General features: G+C 41.5%; 1 protein-coding gene across 1 annotated transcript in view; it reads right to left on the bottom strand.

The window, feature by feature from the left end:
- Positions 1 to 414: 414 nt before the first annotated feature.
- The window catches only part of celsr3 (cadherin, EGF LAG seven-pass G-type receptor 3), a 98513-nt gene continuing 77676 nt past the window's right edge, over positions 415 to 21251 (bottom strand). The window contains 14 exon segments of the mRNA XM_063895085.1: positions 415 to 3543; positions 3848 to 4907; positions 6147 to 6341; positions 7958 to 8131; positions 8361 to 8452; positions 9080 to 9177; positions 13446 to 13565; positions 13840 to 13966; positions 14541 to 14620; positions 15614 to 15726; positions 16757 to 16931; positions 19406 to 19612; positions 20207 to 20333; positions 20879 to 21046. Of these exon segments, the coding sequence (XP_063751155.1) occupies positions 3516 to 3543; positions 3848 to 4907; positions 6147 to 6341; positions 7958 to 8131; positions 8361 to 8452; positions 9080 to 9177; positions 13446 to 13565; positions 13840 to 13966; positions 14541 to 14620; positions 15614 to 15726; positions 16757 to 16931; positions 19406 to 19612; positions 20207 to 20333; positions 20879 to 21046 (2764 nt within the window). The 3' untranslated portion in view covers positions 415 to 3515.

Below are 21251 nucleotides of genomic sequence, written 5' to 3'. Positions count from 1 at the left end.
TAAATACGTTTTCATTTGAGTGTGTGTTAAAGTACATATTTATATTGTATGTAACAGATATAAGCACGTCTCAGTGACCTGCCTATGAGTCACACGATTATAAACCTGACCTTTAAATTACCCTACAACCCTCGAGTTTTGGTTATATTCTGTCTTAGCTGGGTGCTTCTGTTTTTACCAGGAATCATGGTGGCAGCTGGACATCTCTGACTCCTCTTGATGTGACAGGATGCTTTGGGAGTCTAAACAGGAGACAGCGCCTTCTTGAAATACATGTCCGTCTGTCAGGAGGTTTTCTCTGCTCAGTTTCTCCTAACCTGTCTGTTTTCATGAATAAGGAATCAGCACACAAACAGAATAGCACTCTCACAAACAGAATAAATATTAACAGCCGTGTAGGAATAAGTCTTTTTTTTTAATAGCCAACATTTCTCTTGTTTCCGCGGTAACAGGGGACCAGCTGTTTCCATGCCGCAGTCCCCTTGCCGACGGCGGGATAGAAGGCATTCCATAATGAACACACGAGAAAACAAAGACAATCTCCCATCCCTCCTCCTCCTCCGCTCACCAACAATCTCTTACTGTGTCCGTCACTTCTCCACTTCTCTCTTATTCAGAGCCCATCACAACGTTCCAGGAACCCCTTAGTTTCCTCTCACTCTCAGAACCAGATTGACCTGAAGCTGGGGGTTCTGTCAATTGATGCTGACTGTGTATAAAAGCATGACCGGTTAATGATATGATTTTGTGCATATAAATCTTCAGCCTTGGATTAAGAACAGGAAGGGCCAATGTTTAGTTTGAACCATATCTGCACTATATATCAACAGAGTTCGACTGTTAGTTTTGATATGTTGAAATTGGGTCTAGGATAAATGCACCAATTTAGGGTTGAAATTCAAACTTGGCATCCCCCTCTCTTCTAATTCTTTGTCTTAGAATGTGTTGCAGTGAGAGTAAGGTCATATAAAACTGAAAAAAAAGGGAACATTTGGATGGAAAAAAGCACATACTTAAAAAAAACAAAAACAATCCCATACAAAATGGCAACAAAAAAGTGTCAATAAATTATCAATAAATCTCATGTCTGTACAACTTAAAGGTACTGTCAGTTATAGATAATGAATGGATTTGTGAGGATAAATAAATGAATGGAGCAGATGAATGAAACGAGTGAGTAGGAATCAAAGTCCTTAAACAGACCAGTGGGTGATGTTCCTGCGCTGGAGCATTTTTTGGCAGTACTGCTTTACAAATATGTTGGCTTGTCATCTTCCAGGTACAAGGGGATGAGAGAGCAGGGTGATATTCATTTTCGAGGTGTGTGTGTTTTTCCAATTTCCATTATTTTTCTCTCTGCGATGAGTAACGTCTATGCCCTCCTCCCTGCAGCTACATTTTGCACAAACAGTTTCTGACCCAATTTGTTCCATCCTCTGGTTTTGTACCTTATGATTTATTATTACACTCAATGTGCTCTATTTCTTTAATCACTTCCTCTTCCTCAAGGGTTGCTTAAATGTCACAGTGCTCTCCGCGGGAGGACAACACATTTTGCCAACACAGAAATTTCATTTGTTGTGCGACTGCATTTTCCTTTCACTACAAAAAATACAGAGTTATGTCAGCCACATTCCCTTAATCCCACTGAAGGCTGCCTGTGCCTCCATTGCTTCTAAATGCCTGTGTGTTGTTACCTGAAGGCCTGAACTCAGCTGTGAGAGAGGAGCAGCTGCTGATGGAAAGACCTGGCACTCAAAACCACTTAGAGGCTTTTAGCGCTGACACACCTGACATCTCCTCTCCTCAGCAGACTGCTACGGTGCTGCCGAAGTGACGCCAAATTTTGCAAGAGACCTCATCCTTTCCTAAACAATGAGAGGACATCTGTATGAATGTGTACTGGTTTGAACCTCTCCATCAATGACAGCTTGTTAGCAAAGCCAGGAAATGTCTTACATATAAAGGAATTCATTTCCCAGCAACTGTGTTCAGCCAAGCAGGGGAACAAAATCTGGCAGGGGATTTATGTTACAGACATGAACTAATGCAAGCTGGATATGTACTGCAGGTCTAATTTGTGATCTCCAAATGAAATATCGTAGCACACTAACATTAATAACAACAAATAAAAACCCACTGTCTTATTCAGTTTGCAGCTGAATAAAATGCAATGTGGGTAATGTGTTGCGCCCTTCTAGAGGCTCAATAAAAGCTTATTTTTTTTCAATGTAGATTTGTTTTCATGGCACAATCATTGAAAAAAAACAAACAAATACCCCAAAAACAAAAATGAGAATTACACGTAGAGCTTTCACACCCTGCACAGGTCATTTTCATCACAGGAAATTGTAGAACCAGGATGTGTCGTACAGATATTAAGTGTGTCCCTTTGGCTTGGATTTCTGCAGAACTTCTTCAGAAGAAGCTTTTTAAAAGTGAGTCTCCTTGGATGCTGTTGGAGAGATTGTACTGCTCTGTGGCTTCTCTTGAGGCAGGTTTTAGTCGTGATGCATCAGAGAGAAAATACCTTGGGGGTCTTTAAATGGTTGTTGCATGACACACAGAAGCAGACAGATTTCTTCCTTCCCTCGTCAGGTCTCAGCACCAGACACCGAATAACACAGACGGATGACAAGGGCACATTCATGAACACTGGATCACAAAACAGCACAATCTCCTGAATGAGACTTTGATGCTGGACTTAACTAAGATATCTACCAACTCGGAGCCTTCCTGTGGTGCTTTAGCATAACGTTGGCCATCTTTCTCTTCACAATCATCTTCCAACAAATCTCTTCTCCTATAATAATCCTTCCTCTATATACAATCAGTTCTTGTTACTTTGATATTTTCCCTTCAACCTCATGTGGTGTGTTTTTTGATAATCTCATCGTATACTATTGCCAACTCTGTATGTCACCATACAGAGTTGATGAATGTTAGGAAAAGTTTCTGAGGAAAACTGTTTCCAAGGAGATATTTAAGGGATTTTTTTTTATCTGAAGGGGGGAAATGTCTCCCTCAGCAACGTACAAGACTGCAAACGCACTGACCTCACTCACACAGACACAATCGTTTAAAAAAAAGAGAAAACATCACAAGAGATTTCTTCTTCATCTCCAATGAAAAAGATACAAAATGTATAAAAATGTTATTTACAGTCTTTTTCTTTTTTTCTTCTTGCAGACACATGTTTTCGTTTGAAATCTGAGGATTTTGTGTTTATCTTGAACAGTATGTAGGTAGTAAAGGTGGTTGACTCAACGTCAAATAAACGTCACAGTTCATTGAAGGCGGAGGGACTTAATTTATACAGTACAAACCGCCCAAGAGAATCCTCTTTAACCTCATCGACGCTTTCCCTGTCATATTTTCTGACCAACTCAGTGTCTCCTCTGTCCCAAGTGTTTCTAGTCTTAGATTTCTCAGAGTGCTCCAGGGGTTCAGGACGATCCATTGAACCTTATGTTCCAAGCACTGCCTCAATGAATAAAGGGACATGTAGGCTGTCATCAAGACTGTCCTTCACTTCTGTTGGCTCTGTGGAAAGAAAAGGAAAAATTAGTCTTTAAAATCCTCTCCGCTGGTGGTAATTCCACTTACACACAGTGATGACAAAATACAGCAATTACAGAGGCAAAATGGAAATAAGCTGAAGTAGAAGAAGGGAGACAGAAAAAGTAGAATATAACGGTGCTTTGCAAAGATGCAGTAAACTAAAGCCAAATATTATGTTAACAGAGGATCAAGGGCAATGAGGAATTTAAGACAAAGATGTCAATTTAAAAAAGGGACAGAAGGAGAGGGATAACCGAGGGAGATTCATCAACACAGGAGGACTTACTCTGAGTCAGGGGAGACTTCAGATATGCTGTGGGAGGTTGCAGACTGGGGCGGGGAGGGGGAGGGTCCATGGGGAGAGCCATTAGGACCAGGGTTAGAGGCAGAGAGGGGAGGAGTGAGGACGGTGGAGCTGAAGGAGGCCAGGATAGAGGACAGGATGTCCAGGTGTTCACTAGATGGTTGTCGCCCCATAGGGTTGGGATTTGAACCTGCGACCTGCGGGACAGTCTGACCGGTGTACCTACATGGGGGTGCAGAGTCCAGCCGTCCTCTGACGTGAGGCGGGAGCTGCTCCTGCGGGGGCTCCTCAGAGATCGGGGGAGGAGGGGAGGACGAGGGAGGCTGGTCGGGGTGCGCTGGCTGGCGGGGGGGCAGAGTGCGCAGCCACTCCCGACACGGCTGAGCCTGGGACCCGCCTCCATTGGGCTCCAGCTGCTCTCTCGATCTGCTGCTCATCAGCGCCCCCTCGAGGTGCTCGCGGGAGGAGGCCTGCCGCCGAGTCAGTGAGTTCAGATGTGATCTGGATCCGCTGAGGAATCCCTCCATCCCCCCCGCTCCCCCGTTTCCACTCAAGTCCTCCCTGGAGGCGTGGACGCTCCCTGTGTGGTGGAGGTCCAGTCTGTCCCTGGACCCGGACAGGTTCTCCCTGGATGATGAGACACGCTGATGCTCCAGCCCCAGGCCCCCCAGCCCCGCACCCTGCCCCAGCCCCAGCTCTCTCCTCCGGGGTAAGAGATCCAGGTTGTCCCTGGAACCCCGGGAGTCCAGTCGATCTCTGGACCCGCCTACCGCCTGCCTCCCCAGTGTATCCCTGGACAGCTGCCTCCGGGACAGCGAGTCCAGGTGTTCCCTGGAGGAGTAGCGGGATCCCGGTTGAGAGAGGGAACCTGATCCTCCACCTGCACCGGCTGTGGCAGAGTACATGCGACCGTACGAGGCTGCAGGGACCCCTCGGTGGCCTAGAGTGGAGGTTCGGTACCAGTTGAGCTCACTGGGGACCCGGCCCATTGAGGAGAGACCCTGGAGTGCCGGGGGACAGCCGATACGATTCTTCAGGATACCTGGGACAAGGAAATAGGAATGTGAGAACATTAGACAGGGACACAGAGTAAAGAGAGTGAAATGTGTCGAGCGAAACAAAAAGATGAAAGTGAGGAAATTAGGAAGTAGTCACTTTTTTAAAAGCACAATTCACACACTTGATAGGTTCCTAAACCGTATCACATCTCAATTGTTATGTTAAATGCAATTAAGAACCACAGTTACGAAAGTCCTTTGTACCCACAACAAGCAATCTATATTTTCACTTTGTTGATCATACCAGCCGTTCATATTTACTTAGATTTACATTTCATAACCAAGCACATTCCTAACCTTAAAAACAAAAGTTTTCAAAAGTAAGTCCCAGGAGGAAAGCGTGTGCTGGTGTGTATCATGTGCTTGAAATAGGTTTACTAAAATAGCACCCTTGCTCCCAGGCAGGATAAATGACTGCCATCTTTCTCTCTCACTCACTCTCAGTGTGTCATTGCATGAGCCCATTTTATATGTATGTATTCTAAATATACAAACTGTCCTGTACACATAAAAGTGTCAGCCAAGCTTTCAGGGCCGGATTTACACCTCACATAGCCTATAGTGTTATTTAAGTCATCCTTTATGCATCAGGGTCGGGTCATCTGATTGCAGTCTTGTAGTGCGTTGAGTGGGTGAAAAACTTCCGCATTATGTGCACATGAGGTGGTCAAAGCGAAAATCATTGTATGTTGACCATTATAATCTTTACAAAACTTCAAATAATTCTTCTCTTTAAACATCCCAACAACACATAAAGTCTGATATAAAACCAACAAGAAATCTAGTAAACAAAGCAAATCAGATTAAAGGCGACATCATGGAATATAGCAATGCTGGGTCACATGTCGGTTCGACTTCAATACAGTTTAATGTAGAACAGACAAACTGCAGATAAGGTCAACGTTATTGAGCTGTGTTTCAAATTATGCTTTGCTGACTCAGTTCTCACAGCTGACATCTTCTCCGTCTTCCTCTTGGCAAAATGCGCCATTTACATCCTGACAACAGAGACTGCATCAGTCAGACAGGAGGTCCAGAGATTTTTAATTGATGGATAAAGCCGATAATATAGAATATAGAAGAAGAAGTATATATTTGTCGAAACAAGACTCAAATGCATTGTTTCAGCTATGTTTTGCACGATGTGAAGGGCAAACCAAAGATTACAATATTAAAGCCAACCCAAAATATGTGTGCCCTTAGATTTTTGATGTGCATCTCACCCTTGCGGTGCCTGTTTGGCTGGGTGAGGCCGTTCTCGTCCCCGCTGGTCAGCGCTGCGTCAGGCTGGTTGTTGTTGGCGGCGTCCTTGCTGTAATCGGACCCCAGGGGGCGCTCTGAGCCCCACTTCTGAAGGCTGTGGGTATCACACTCCTCCAAAGCTGGCCAGTAGGACAGGAGGTCATTGCCATCCAAATCTGCAACACACAAACAACAATCACTTGCTCATGAGCTGACACCCTTCACTAAAACATGTTCTCAGCCACAGCTTTATAAGCAATGACTTTCCACCAAACACCAGTTAACACCAGTTACATAGAGCTGCCAAGAGTTCTCATGCATTATTTTTATACTTTTAATATCAAGTATTTTGCTTCATTATGTTGCAGTGCTTGCATCCTATAGTACAAAACAGACGTCTGTATCAAATAACAGCTGTCCACAGACTAATAGCACATGTCCATTAAAAAAACAACAGCCGGGGCTAATTTAAAGTGACATATTGGTAGAGGATATATCAGACTATTGCAAGTGACCAATGAACAGAAACAATTCATGGTCTTAATGTGAGAAACAGTGTTTTCCCCTTTGCAGCCATTCAATATGTTAGATAGTTTTGATTAATGAGTTTTCAAAATGATTGATGAAGTATATCTTCTATCAAAGAATTACCATTATTTATTCCAGTTATAAGTCATTTCACCATCCATGTGAAGCGCTTGATTTGACAACCACATATTGTTATAATGGGTAGAGTTCAGTAAGCCTTTTGGCTCATATTATGAAATAATGAAACATCAACAGGTAAGAAATACCAATTCATTTTTTTTGTTCCTTCTTCTTCAGCGATCAATTTAATCATTACACAGTTACGCGCATTCGTTTTTTGTCCTCTAACAGTGGGCATTCAATGGCTCCGCTGAATTGCTAAGGGGTTTAGTGCTGTGTCACAACAAATAGGCGTCTCGCACCATTGCTCTGGCCCCTTCAGTTTGACAGTACTGATGAATGGATTGTATTGTATCGGGATCCTGTCCTAATTAACTGATTCAGAGATGTGCAGGTATGTTCTTTTCTCAGAGTGAAACCTTTGAAATGAGCACTGTATATGCAGCATACTTATGTGTATCAGAAGGAAGAAAGTATTGATTGATGACAACTGACATTTGTTCTTGTGGAATGTGTATGTGTGTATGTGTCAACATATCTTAAATAGTGGGCTGGCTTATTCAGTAGGGGGACATACATGTTGTGCTTTACTGTCTGGGAAGGTATCTGTACCAGTGAAATAACCCAGTACCAAATAGTATCACAATTTCTTGAGTCACATGAGACCTGCATGTCACCCTATTTGTACACAGATCTCAACAAAAAATAACATGTGTACAGTTAGGCTTGCATCCAATCCCCGCAACAGTCCAATCTAAGGTGACGTGTGATTGACATCTACCAAAAGTCAGTTGAACATGGTGATGCCACCAAAACGCCAGTAACATCAGTACTGCTTTTAGGGTACAGGGTCAGGTGCCTAGTGAAAGTGTGTTAATACATGTTTGTGCAGGAATGGCGACCTTTTCTTATCCGATTTACACTCCAGTCATTCCTCTTCCCAGGTTCAGTGCATACAATTTATGGAATGGGGCTTAACTTGAATTGGGGATTACTCCACCAAAAACCTATATTGCAAAGCATCATCAGTTTTCTTTTATCCCAATAGATAAATCAATGGTCCTGAATCACTGAATGTCTAGATGTAGAACTGCTCTTAAAATCAAGAATAAGTCAATAAACCATTTGAAAATCCTTGAAGTACCTTTGGTGCCGTTGTGGGCGGGCTCTGTGAGCAGACGCTCGCTGTGATTGGAGCGCTTGAATCGCCGCTGGATGCGTCCACGGAGTCGGACGTTGTCCTCGCTCTCAGAGGAAGGGATGGAGAGACTGCGCTCCTCGTCCATGGAGAGATCTGAGTCTGAGTCTGAATCTTCACCTTGTGGAAGCAGGAATGGGCGGGAAAGATAGAAAGAGGAGGTGGGGAGGAAACAGGTAAGAGGAGGAAAAGAGAAGAATGTAAAGAGTAAGGAAAGATTGTGTTGACAGATTATTCTCCAGGTGAGCTTCATTGAAATGTATATGGAGCAGGAATACAGAGTATGAGGAGTGAAGAAATGTAAAATGAGTCACTGCTGTTTGTTGAAAGTGTGTGTTTGTGTGTTCACCTCCGTCTCTGTGGAACATGGCTACATCCAGGTCTGTCGCTCCGGTTTGTACAATATTTTGTTCCAGAGTCTGACGGGCCAAAAGATTTTCTCTAACAGGGAAAGAGGAGAGAAATGAGGACACACGCACATACATATACTTTACATGCAGCCACACGGCTAGACATCCATGTATGATGTACTGCACACACACACACACACCCGCCCATATAAATACAGGCAGGACAGACAATCACTGGGCCATTAAGACGCCAACAGCCCCTCTCAGAGTACATTAGTGTTGCTCTATATACACTACAGTACATTGTTCCATCCAATCTTCTTCATATTTACCCCACTGACCCAAAAGTGCACAACATGGTTTTTTGTTAGCTAGGGAATTTCCTCCCTGAAGCAACTGTCTCAAAAATCAGTCACAGAAAATTAATCAAACCTGACAAACTTGTATCTAAATGATAATTTATCACAGATATTGTTACTTTCAAATGTGCTTTTTAACTACAGGAAGAATAATGTTTTTTTGTCTTTTGTCTATTCAATCACCCATGGTGTGGAAGTCTTTCTTCTAAATTCATTTCTAGTTTTTTGTTGGAAGTTGGGGTGTATTTTTATGTGTGTGTGTGTGTGTGTGTGTGTGTGTGTGTGTGTGTGTGTGTGTGTGTGTGTGTGTGTGTGTGTGATGCGTGTGTGTCTATATAAATCTTTGTGTATTTATTTACCTGGCGGAGCTCACAGAGGAGATGGTGGAGGTTCCTAGGGTGATGCGGTGCAGCCCACTCTGCTCCAACAGAGAAGCGTTGTGATAGGGATTCTGAGCCTGAACACACACAAGAAGAAACTTTCAAATTAAAAATAAAAACAAATATCGTCCTTTATAATGCTTTTGAACATTGGAAAAAGTGCAGTGTATCGGATGTACATACTGTACACCACAAACTACACTGTATCAATAGTGCTCCTCCAGCCTCTGTACCATAATTCATATTTGCATAAAGTACTTTTTTCGACATGTTATCATAAGATAATTAATAATGAATACTATAACGTGGTTCAAATTAAAGATCCTTTTTTAAGACATCTTTAGTATTTAAAGCACTCATAAAACAACCCCTGTGGTATTTAACTACAGATTCCTCAGACTTGTGGGAGCTATTAAAGTTACTGGATGCTGACTGTGAAAAAAACAACTAAAAAGGAGGCTAAGCTAGTGGAGCAGAAAATATGGGGGACAATTTTAGCTTTTCTATACAGTGTTAGGTTACTATAGTCATGAATAACATATTACAGAGCATGAGTCAGAAAAGCAGAAGGACATAGGTCATCATTTGTGTCGAATAACAGTTTTAGAACGTTACAGTTGTGTATCAGTGATGGATAGGAAGACCTATGGAGGAAATGGGGGTTGAAAGATTGGAATAAACCACACACACACACACACACACACACACACACACACACACACACACACACACACACACACACACACACACACACACACACACACACACACACACACACACACACACACACACACACACACACACACACACACCAATGCTGATGCACACAGACCTACATACACAGGGTTTCAGATAGTGTATACATGAACTGCATACATACACACTCTTGATGTTTCTGATGCACATTAGCTAATGCGGAAAGACTACTGGGCTGAATTACCACTAAACCTAATGACTATTTCATGTCAGGATGAGAGGAAGAGCAGCGAGGAAGATGAGAGGCCAGGAACTGAACAGGGACGGATTCAGCAGGACTGATTCTCCCTATTTCATTTTCATCCTTTAGTCTCTTGTCCTAATAATTGGATCTCACAGTCTATGGACGATCCTTCCTTGGAGGTCCTTCCTTCCGGCAACGGTCAGACTGTACAACCACTACGACCTTGGGTTGAAACCCACACAATACAGACTGTTGAGATCTTGCGCAATAAAATGGCAAGGTGCAAAATACACACTATTATGCAACACTTTTTCTTGAAATACTGTGCAATAATCATCATTTTCATCATCAATCATACCTTTTATAATGTCTCAACAACTTACATTACATATGTCACTAAGTTTCTATTCATCATTTTAGCCATGGATGTGTACTTATTTGTCTTTAATTTTGTTCTAGTATAACTAATGTGTGCTTTTCTTCTATATATTAATATGTTAGCTTATTGAATGCCTTTTTTAACCTGCTATGCCACTTTTGCTGTAACAATGTACATTTCCGTGCTGTGGGACTAATAAAGGATTTCTGATTCTGATGACAGTCTATCGTTCTGACGGTACCGATACTCTTTATCTAGCCAATTAAGATACAAACTTATTCTTAACCATCTAAGTCTTATCCATGGTTGATTTTTTAAACCTAAAAATAATTTCAAACGTATTTAAACCAATTGGTTTCAATCAAAGTGTTTAGTGCAGTTCAAGCTTCTATTTGAATTGAATATGACTAACTATTATAATAACTAATTTAATTCCTTGAAACCTTGCAATACAGTGTTTTTTAACAATGGGCTTTGATTTAAATCTTTTAAATAAGATTTGCTATATTTAACATTCCCAACCCATATATGTATACAGTATGTACATTCAACTGATCAATGTTTTACCTTGTTATTGTGATATTAATATTCAAATGTTACTTACATGTCTAATCTTATTTTACATTTTATTATCCTTGTGTGAATTCAACAACACATTTAATTAGTGGTCCCAGTTCAAAGGTACCTTAGGAACTGTATCCCCAATAATTTAAACACATTTTTAGAAAGTTTCATCTTTGTTTTTCTAGTACTATATAATGTGCTTTTTATGAAATGTTAGTTAGTTAATCTCTGTATCTAATTAAAGATATTTTGTATACTTCTTTGGGGTGTGAATGGTCTCTGCACTATCCACTACATCTGCTAGCTGGCTGCTGTTGCTTTCATTGCTTGAATTTTCAAACACACGGGTATTGCTCTGAGACTCAAACAGCACACATATCTCGCTCACTGCAGCATCTGCAATGGTGTTCAGTATTTGTGCTGCAAAGGAGTTAAGCTCCCTCCTCCGGATGTCTTGAGCCGGGTACATCTGTCCAACCATTTCCTGGATAGACAGCACCATGGCATCTCTGATTGAACAAGAGAAGGTGACCTAGTGGACAAAGCAGTGGAGACTCTGTCCAAAACACACTTAGTAAACCCAACAGCCATTTGACTGAGCTTCTGTGAGGGCATGTTGAGAAAAGTGCTTCGAGGAGGTGACCAGAAGCCTTGTAGGACTTTTGGTACCACCTGCAACACCACATCTCGTGGGCTGAGCAGTTTGGAGCTGGGGGCAGACTGCAGTTGCTCTCTTAGTCTCCTGCCGTACTCATGAGCCAAGTTCATCAGCTTTCGGTGACGAAAACCAGGAGGGATGTCATCTGGAGACATGAGCAGCCTTCTGGCTTCAAACACGATGTCTCGCATTTTCATGCTGTTGATCACCTCCCACAACAGGTTGAGAAGAGGCTTTACAACATCTTCATCACGGTCCTCTAGTTCAAAGTCCCAGAGCTGCACTCTCAGTGAGCTTTTGCTTTCTTCTTGCAGCAGGTCTGTCATGTCATCGACAGTCACCTCAGATCATGCCTTTCTGCTGAAGCCGCAAAAGTTCAATCACCAGTGCGATCTTGGTCTTGTAAGAGCTGATATGCCAGCAGATCTGCAGAGCCCGCTCATATATGGGTGTCAAACCACACCCTGATGAGTCTGAAGATGCCTGTGCTTCCTTCCTTCAAGGAAATCCATGGACATTTTGTTGCTGGATTTCTGAATACTCTCGCTGACTGTTAAACTGTCCTGGGTAGAAGTAGGGATAACAGAGCGTGGAGTAGTTAGAGCCAAAGAAAAGTTGCCTCTTCTTTCTTCAGTGGACTCCATTGATATTGTGTTCCTGGAGATCAGAATACTCTCGCTGACTGTTGAACCGTCTGGGGTAGAAGCAGGGGTAGCAGAGCGTGCAGTTGCTAGAGCCATAGGACAGTTTCCTCTTCCTACTTTAATGGTCTCCATTGATACGCTGTTGCAATACATCAGAGTACAGAACAGACTTAAAAGCACAATTACAATGATAGACTGGAGAGTAGTCAAGCACAGTTGATCACACAGACAGATGTGAACAGTGTGTGTTCAGGTGGCTGAATGCTGCTGAATGTGGCTGGAATAAGGAAGGATTCCGACTCCTTGTCTCCAAAAATGTGGGATCCCTAAAATCCTGTAAGCCTTGGTTTGGGACTCTTATCTTGCTGAAGTATTTCCTAGTTATTTTTTAGATTTCTACACTACACTGTGAAAATGCATACACACCTTCAAAAACATGCAGACAGAAATACACACTGGAAAAAGCACAGAGGACACATAATAAGAGAGGCTAAAGAAAACAGTGAGTGAGTGCAGTGAGCTATGAACTCAAAAGTAAAAACACACATACAAGATAGAAGTGGATAGGGACACACACACACACACACACACACACACACACACAGTGCTTTTTAAACGTGGTCTTAAGAGCAGGCAGGGTTTCACTGGTCCGTATAGAGTTTTATCTGGGTCAGTCACAAACCCTGAAGGCAGAAGGACAGGAGAGATGGATGGATGGATAGAGGGAAGGAGGAATGGAGGGCAGGAGGATCTTTGTGCTCCTTTACTAATGGCCACAGTATGAATGAGCAGCTAGAAAGGAGAATACTGTCGAAAAGACTAAAACAATGTGTCTTACAGCTCATAAAAACCCTATTATAATGTTATAACTCATATAATTATGCAAATATTGTTTTTATCTGTATTCATAAAATGTGCTGTGATAACATAATACCATTCAGACCGAGATACCAGACAGCATATATTTTTAAGGGTCAGCAGAGTCAAGCTGCAGCAGTACAGAGGCTGTTTCTGTGTGTGTGTGTGTGTGTGTGTGTGTGTGTGTGTGTGTGTGTGTGTGTGTGTGTGTGTGTGTGTGTGTGTGTGTGTGTGTGTGTGTGTGTGTGTGTGTGTGTGTGCGTGTGCATGTGTGTGTGTGTGTGTGTGTGTGTGTAACTTACAGTGTTCTGTGATGGTCTTGGTGGGTCCTCTCCGGGGCTCTTCTTTCCCAAACAGGCGACGCTCCAGGCCTCTTTGACCTCTGAGTTGAACACAGTGAAGACCAGCATCACCGACAGACCCTGGGATATGGAGCAGTAGAAAGACACAGTTTAAGTTGGAGTTTATCGTGCTAATCTGCAAGACCCTACGTAGATATGTGTAATTATGTAATTTCCTTTATATAAAGCAATATTTGTTCCTATTCCAATATAAAAAGCAACTATTATTTGGGCAGTAAGTATGAATTTTTATTCTGTCAATGCAAATGTGATAGCTGTTATTAACCAGATGAAAAGTAAATCAGTGTAAGACTAAGGCAAAATGTATTCAAGGAAAAATGCACTGTTTTCTTACCTGAACTAGACAGAGGACATCGAATATGTAATAGAAAGCCAGGATGCTGTTGTTTACAGCCATCAGACCACACAGCCAGGTGGAGGTGGCGACTAGCAACAGCAGGAAGGCATTGCGAATAGTAGCTCTGCAGAGAGAAACATGGAGGTCAATGGGGGAGAAGTCAGTAATAAAGGCTGTTCATTTACATAACATAATTACAAATAATGTCTGCATAAGTTTGCAGTTCTTTAGCCAAATAACATCAACATGTTGCATCTCTACTTGAACAACTTGGATGTGCAAGTGTATGACTTCTACTGGGACCAGCACATGTTAATAGGTTAAATGTTAAATGTATAAGATTACTTTGTTTAATTATCCTGCTAGAATGAGGAGGGAGGTGTGTAGGAAAAGGCAACGGAGAGAAATCTTTAATTTGATCAATAAAAGCCTCATATGATTGTTGTCTATCAAATAAAATGCAGGAGTTTTTTCAATTTGTAGATTTAAAAATATGTTAAGGTTGTTAGAAGCTGAATATAGTGTATTAGACCATTTTTATATGGTCTGAAAAAAAGCCAAACATGATTTATTTTTTCCCCAAACCATGAGAAGTACGGTATTAAAAGACTAAGGGTTTTCATACCATGGTGAAAAACGGCCAACTTCAATTTGCTTAGGGTAAAACATTTTATTTATCATGGTGGCCAAGTACTTACATGACAGGGAGCTTCTTGGTCTCCTTCTGAGAGGGGTTGCAAGACATCTTGGCAACAATCATGAAAATCCCTCCATTCATCTAGAAAGAAGGAAATCAATACAAAAGATAAGGCAACATTTTCAATGCATTTCGGCTAATCCAATACTGCCGTTAGCAACATCAGGGGTCAGGATAAAAAGATGAAACAAAATCAATGTGAATAAAATTGTTATCTAAGAGGGAAAAGGGGTTAATAAATGAAAGACAAAGGCAGAAAAATAAATGGAAAACCAATTGCTCCTTCATTTTTGTTTTGGTTCCTTTGCTCAAACACTTTGACTGATTAAAGCCCCACAGGAGGTTAAAAAAATGTATGAAGGAGTAATACCAATTACTGACTAGACTGCACTGTAATTATTCATTCATCTAAAAAAACCAAAAACCTGGCACAGTTGTATGTCTAAGATCAAGTTGTAGAGTAGAAGGTTTTAGCTTAATGTGAGAAGAGATTCAAACTATGGACTGGCAGAATTTGAGTGTGCTGACTTTCTTAAATTAATTTGGAGTGCAGCCACTAATCACTTGGCTTAGAATATATTGACGTTGAATTTTACGCACATTTTATTTGAAGGAATGTTCAAACCTCGTACTCTTAAAACCAAATGATTGTTTTCTCTCAAAAACAGAATTCACTCTGTAAACTGAACGCTCATCAACAGTAAACCTGTTGTGTCTCGCTTGATTTCCCCTCCTTGGTTGTCCCTCCCCTTGACCTGATTAACTGCCCGCCCTTATTGTTTACACCTGTGTTCAACTTGAATATTTAAGCTGTGTTTGTCTCTGTGCCCAGTGCCAGAACGTTTTGGGTTTTCGCCGCGCTAGTGTGCGTTGTGTTTAGACTTTTGTGACTATGGAATATTACCTCTAGTAAAAAACCTTTTTTTGGAAACTCTTTTTGTGTCGAGTCGTGCATTTGGGTTTTATTGTGCCCCAGACGTAACAAAACCCTTATAAGTCTATCTGATGAACGTTTACACTATAAGTTTGTTTGCATACATTAGTATTGAGAATATCAGAAAGGAAGGCAGTTACCAGTATGACGATGGCTATAGGACCAGCAAAGCTCCAGATGAGTTTGTCATAGATGGAGATCCAACAAAAGTCTGGGTTCCCGTATCCCTCTGGGTCCAGGCCCACGGCCAGCCCTGAAGCAGAGACACACACAGTCAGATCAGACAGAACAGAAGGGGCCGCGTGTAATGATCTGAGAGATAGTGGCAGGACACATCAGAGACATAACAGAACATATCCCAATTCATGTTAGGTATTAAGCTCTTTAGGTATTAGTTATCTTGTTAAATAATTTCAGGGGACAAATCATCATGTTAAAAGGTAATCAGGTTGTTGAAAACTGTGGCGGTAAATGCATAATGACAATCTTCAGATAGGTCAATATGTTTCTTAATTCACAGTACTGGTTAGAACTGGGACACAAACTGTCAAGTCTTTGCTCCTTGTGTGTCCTTGTCAGGACAACTGTCCGTCAGTCGGGGGTATAAGGATTTTTTAAATTGAATTGCAAAAGTAAGGCAGATAGGAATCGCCTAAATAAGACGGACAGACAGATTAAACACATCTCCGAGCTGGCGGAAAGAGACATGGTGTGTGTGTGTGTGTGTGTGTGTGTGTGTGTGTGTGTGTGTGTGTGTGTGTGTGTGTGTGTGTGTGTGTGTGTGTGTGTGTGTGTGTGTGTGTGTGTGTGTGTGTGTGTGAGAAAGAGAGATAAATTATTGAGGAAAGGTCAGACAGAGGTCGTTGTGTGAAACCGTGACAGATCGAGCAACAGAGATGGGAGTTGGCAGAGAAATGTTTGAGTTTGTGTGTGTGTGTGTGTGTGTGTGTGTGTGTGTGTGTGTGTGTGTGTGTGTGTGTGTGTGTGTGTGTGTGTGTAATAGAAGAAGAAAGATTACTTTCTTACTATACGTGTCAAGGGAGAAATTGCCTGTGTCTGTGTGTGTGTGCACTTTCCTATCTCTATATTAAAATGTCACAGAAACCTATTTAATACAAGTGTCAATAGGACACCTTATCTACACAGCCAGACTCATTGTGAATTTGTGTGTGTGTGATGACAGTGTGTTCTCATAAATGTGACAGGGACATGGATGCATAGACATGCTTCGGACAAACATCACAAAGATCTCACATGTCTGCATCTGCGTGTGTGTTTTTTACCTGTGATGATGGCGGGCACACCCCAGCCGATGGCATAGTAGAACCTCATGGCACCGTAGTTAATGTTGCGCTGCTCCGTCTGCATGCGGTAGATATGAAGACCCTCAACGAACATCCAGGCAAACGTGGACATGAAGAAGTAATGCAGGAGAATGGCGACGACTGTACACAGGAACTGGAGGGGGAGAGAAAGATAATAATTAAAGGAAGGAAAAGGGAAGATAGCAGTAGGAGAAAGAAAAGAAAAGATAGAGAGCAGAAACAAGAGAAGGAGAGCAAGAAAAAAAGGAAAAGATGAAAAGAAATGAAAAATCATCTGTATTGATCTTGTGACAGATGCAGACATCTTGGCAAGCCACCAACAAGTCTTTCTTCCAACGCAGCAGGTGTCAGCAATGAAGTAACAGGCATTCTTAATTTAATTACCAAAGCAACTAATGAACAGAGTTTACGGCAGCATGTTAGAGTCTGTATGCAGGAAGTGTACAAAATAACCAATATGAATATAAATTGATGTCGTTAATGTGCTGAATTATTGTAATAAGACCCAAGAGTGCGCTGTTAACGTCCATTATGGGAACGACAGTGAGCACCGTCGGTAGAAGAAAGAAAACATAGCAAGGTAATGTGATCGTCGTGGCAATTATATTTCCTGGTTTCAAGGGGATTACCAGCTCTTTTGAAGCATAATTACTTCCACTGCTTAAATCGCTAATAACAATCATATATTTAAATCTTTCATCAGCTTTTATGGAAATTAACTGCTAAAAAACCTTTCTCTATCAGCAATTCTTATCATTAATCATACCCTAAATGTACATGTCAGCTTGGTCCACAGGTGATATATTTATTTAAATATTTTTGAAATCAAATAGTATTGAAGCAAATTAAGAATTTGTATTTATTTCTTTAGAGGGGATGCAGCGCAAATGCACAGAGGACGTCAAATCAGTAATAAGAGAATTGGAATCTGCCATAACATATATCTCTGAGCTCCATCAAATGTCAGGGTTTGCATTTCATCAGGAATGAATCCCAGCAATTTCTGTCAGGGCAAGAGCTAAACTTCCAAATCACTTTTGTGAGATAAGTCCTGCTATTTGAATTGGCAGTAATGCTAAACTTCTCCATGAATAATGCAGTATATTAACATTTAGGCTTTCTGAGAAAATCACCCTGAGGCTCCATTCAAGCGTGTCTGAAGAGGTTTATTTGAACGGCGTCCTTTGGTCTCTTTTGTTTGTTTAACCAGTGGAGAAAGATGCCATTCAAACTCAAGTGGCTCTGAGTTACAGAACTGACACATCTGAAAGTGCAAGTCACTGTCTTCTTAGAGAGCTGGGGTGATGTTTATCAGAATACAAAAAAAACACAGGTTTGTGAGTTAAAAAGATAGCTGCTGGCAACTGACAGCAAGCTTTAAGAACCATGCTTTAAATACAAAGAAAAACAAAGTGAGAACAAACAGTCGGGTGTGATTTCTTCATGTGTCCTTAACTAATATAAACACCAGACAAGGAGGATTACAGCTCAAAGGCCTCAAGCCGTCCATCCTGTTTTGGCTTAAATTGGAACGACTGAACTCAGATCTAATTTGACCTTCTGTCAAACTCTCGAGGAGAGCAGTTGAAAACCCAAAATGTAAATATAAACATTCCTATCTTTCAACCTTCATGGTCTCTGGAAAAAGGACAGACACTTAATTTGAAAAATATTACAGCCGCTACATCCTAAAGTTAAAGAAAGCTGGACTTTACATCCAAGACTTTGAGGTTAAAAGAAGCTCAGTATAAATTCCATAGAAGACAGCCAGAGGACGAGAGAAAAAGAGCAGCAACTTGGCAGAAATACAGCCAGGCGATGAATTTCACACACAAAATAAAAGACACTCAAAGTTACACACTACAAGAAAGAAAGACTAATAAATGCATAAGCATGTCATAACAAGTGTGCACACAAACACAGGACTGCTGCAGGCACTAACATGCTCTCCGAAGCATGATGCACATGAATTACAGAACATATTGCTTGGCTAGAAGTGAGGAGTCCCACTGTAAGAGAAGTACAGTCGGCTGTGTGAGAGATACAGCTTAATTAATTGGCTTTCATGCTGAGTGAGCACATATTTGCAGTACCCTCCCTACAACACTCGCTGCTCTTTAAACACACATAAACACGTACACACACACATTTGTGATGCAGCAAAACTGAAAAATTAAAGATGTCTGGAGAGAGGAAGGAAGCAAGAGACCAAGTGAAGAGGCAGAGGAAGAAGAAGTAGTAAGTAAGATAGAGAGAGGATTTTAACAATAAGGAGCATTAAAAAAAAAACAGACAAACATATGATGAAGAGATGAAAATAGTGACCGGCACAGAGAGACATACAGGGTGAATAGAAGGAAAAAGGCAGCGATTTCTTGATAGATCATTTAAAGCTGCTATAGAAAAGGAGGTTTTTCTACAGGATAAGGCAAGGTGATTAACAATTGGTAGCTACATTGTGGAATGTGCCAATTTTGAGGCGAAAAATATATCATATTCATTCACAAAACTGCAAGTAGTGAACTGTAGTGATACAAATGAGTAAGACAAAGAGGTTAAAGCCACAGTGCTACAGAAAAAAACACACTACCCCCCACCAGTATCTACCTGTTGTTCCGTTTGATTGACCCCGAGCAGAAACACCAGCTCTGACAAAAACATGGCCGCTGCTGTGTTAGAATGGATGCTCCTGGTGTTGGACTTGAGGCCTCGGAGGCAGGAGAGCACCAGGACGGTAAAGAGGAGGGCCAGCATGGAGACGCACAGAGAGGAATAAGTGACCATGGCCAGCGTCTCCAGATCCCCCTCTAGCTGCTGCTCACAGAGAGATGAAAGGGGGGAGAGAGAGGGTTAGTGAATTTGTTTCATTATTTGGAGGGGAAGATGGAAAGGAAGGGCAGAAAATGTGAGGAAAAAGGTGGAAATAATGATGACAAATAAGTGTTACATTCATGTAAACTACACCTTATTTGTAGAAATAAACACATTTAAATTCATCTCAAGGCATGAGGTTTCTGATTCCCCACACTTCTAGTCTCAAACATCCACATCTGATGCATCATCACTTAGTATGCTGGGATGTGATGGCCAGGGGGTTTGCATTAAACCGTGAACATCTTCTACAGCTGTAACAAGCTTCCTTTAGCCCTCAGAGTGTCATGCCAAATTAATTATGTGGGATTTCAAACCTTTACATCGACTAAATCCAGCAATGTTCAGCTCAGATGTTAAAAAGAAAAGAAAAAAGAAACACTTGCAGAAAAACGTATGTGTGTCTACACAGTGGGATCAGGAAAAGGAGATGTACAATTAATCCAATATAGACCTCAAAATGATGAGTGGCATATGAATTTTTGTTAAATGTAGATAATACTATATACTGTATGATCGTCTCCACCAATCACTAACCTCTCTGTGTGAGCTGTCCATCAGCACGCCGAAAGTTCCCAGTCTCTGACACTGACAGCGGACATGAGAGGTGTTCCTGTAGACCACCATGCAGTCCCTGACCGTCCAACAACCTCCGATCTCATACCTGCAGAGAGACAGAGAGTGGGTCGGTTACGAACCTTTTAAAAGATACAGACAAAAAGACATGGAAAGACTCAATGTAATCTACGTGCAACACGTCTACTTTGTAGCGTCCATGTTGACTTAAAGTTCATGAATACATCAAAGTTTGAAGAACGACTTTCCAACAATGCAACATTTGACCATACAAGGAACATTAGAACGCAACAAAAAAAAAAAAAACAAGGGTCAAGGGCTGGACAATATTTTGACAAAAAATCCATCAAATCTTTAATACTAATGCTCTATTTTTGAAAGAGCTATGGTTTTTATCAGTAACTTCTTTACACAGTGACACCTTATCCTGATGTTGGGGCTGGCAAAAGCTTTGCTGTTGTCCAGTCCAAACAAGCGAGTGGCACTGAGCAGAGAGTGTGAGAGGGGGAAAACAGTGACATGGCTTTAGAGGAGAAATGGGTTGCTTATCACAACGTCAAACTATATTGATACCAAGAGTATTGTCTCATCTCATCTTGTTTGAAAATATACCAAATTAAAGCCTATACTCACTGATTGCTGTGGTTCCACTGCACACACAGTGGCTTGCTGCGATTGGCCGTTTCCAGTAGCTTGAACTCGAGCAGGATGGGCTGGTCCAAGTGTCCGCCCACAAACGTCTGGTTGTTGAAGACAGAAACACTGACCACCGGGGAGTTCATTACCGGGTGTCTGGGAAGCCTGAGGGAGGGAGAGAGATCGCAGAGTTACCGTACCGTAAGACAGAGGAAAAAGTTTAATGTGCTGGTTAGGACGCTTAAAAAATGGCAAAGACAAGGAGAGCAGAGAGGAGCAAGATTTGTAAACTCAATGGGGCTTAAATGACTGTTTATTAACACCTACTGAAAACTGGACAGTTTGTTACTTTGTAATTAAGCCCGTAGGT

This window comes from Eleginops maclovinus, chromosome 1, assembly GCF_036324505.1.
Source record: "Eleginops maclovinus isolate JMC-PN-2008 ecotype Puerto Natales chromosome 1, JC_Emac_rtc_rv5, whole genome shotgun sequence".
Lineage (NCBI taxonomy): Eukaryota > Metazoa > Chordata > Actinopteri > Perciformes > Eleginopidae > Eleginops > Eleginops maclovinus.
This window is presented reverse-complemented; position numbering and strand designations above follow the sequence as displayed.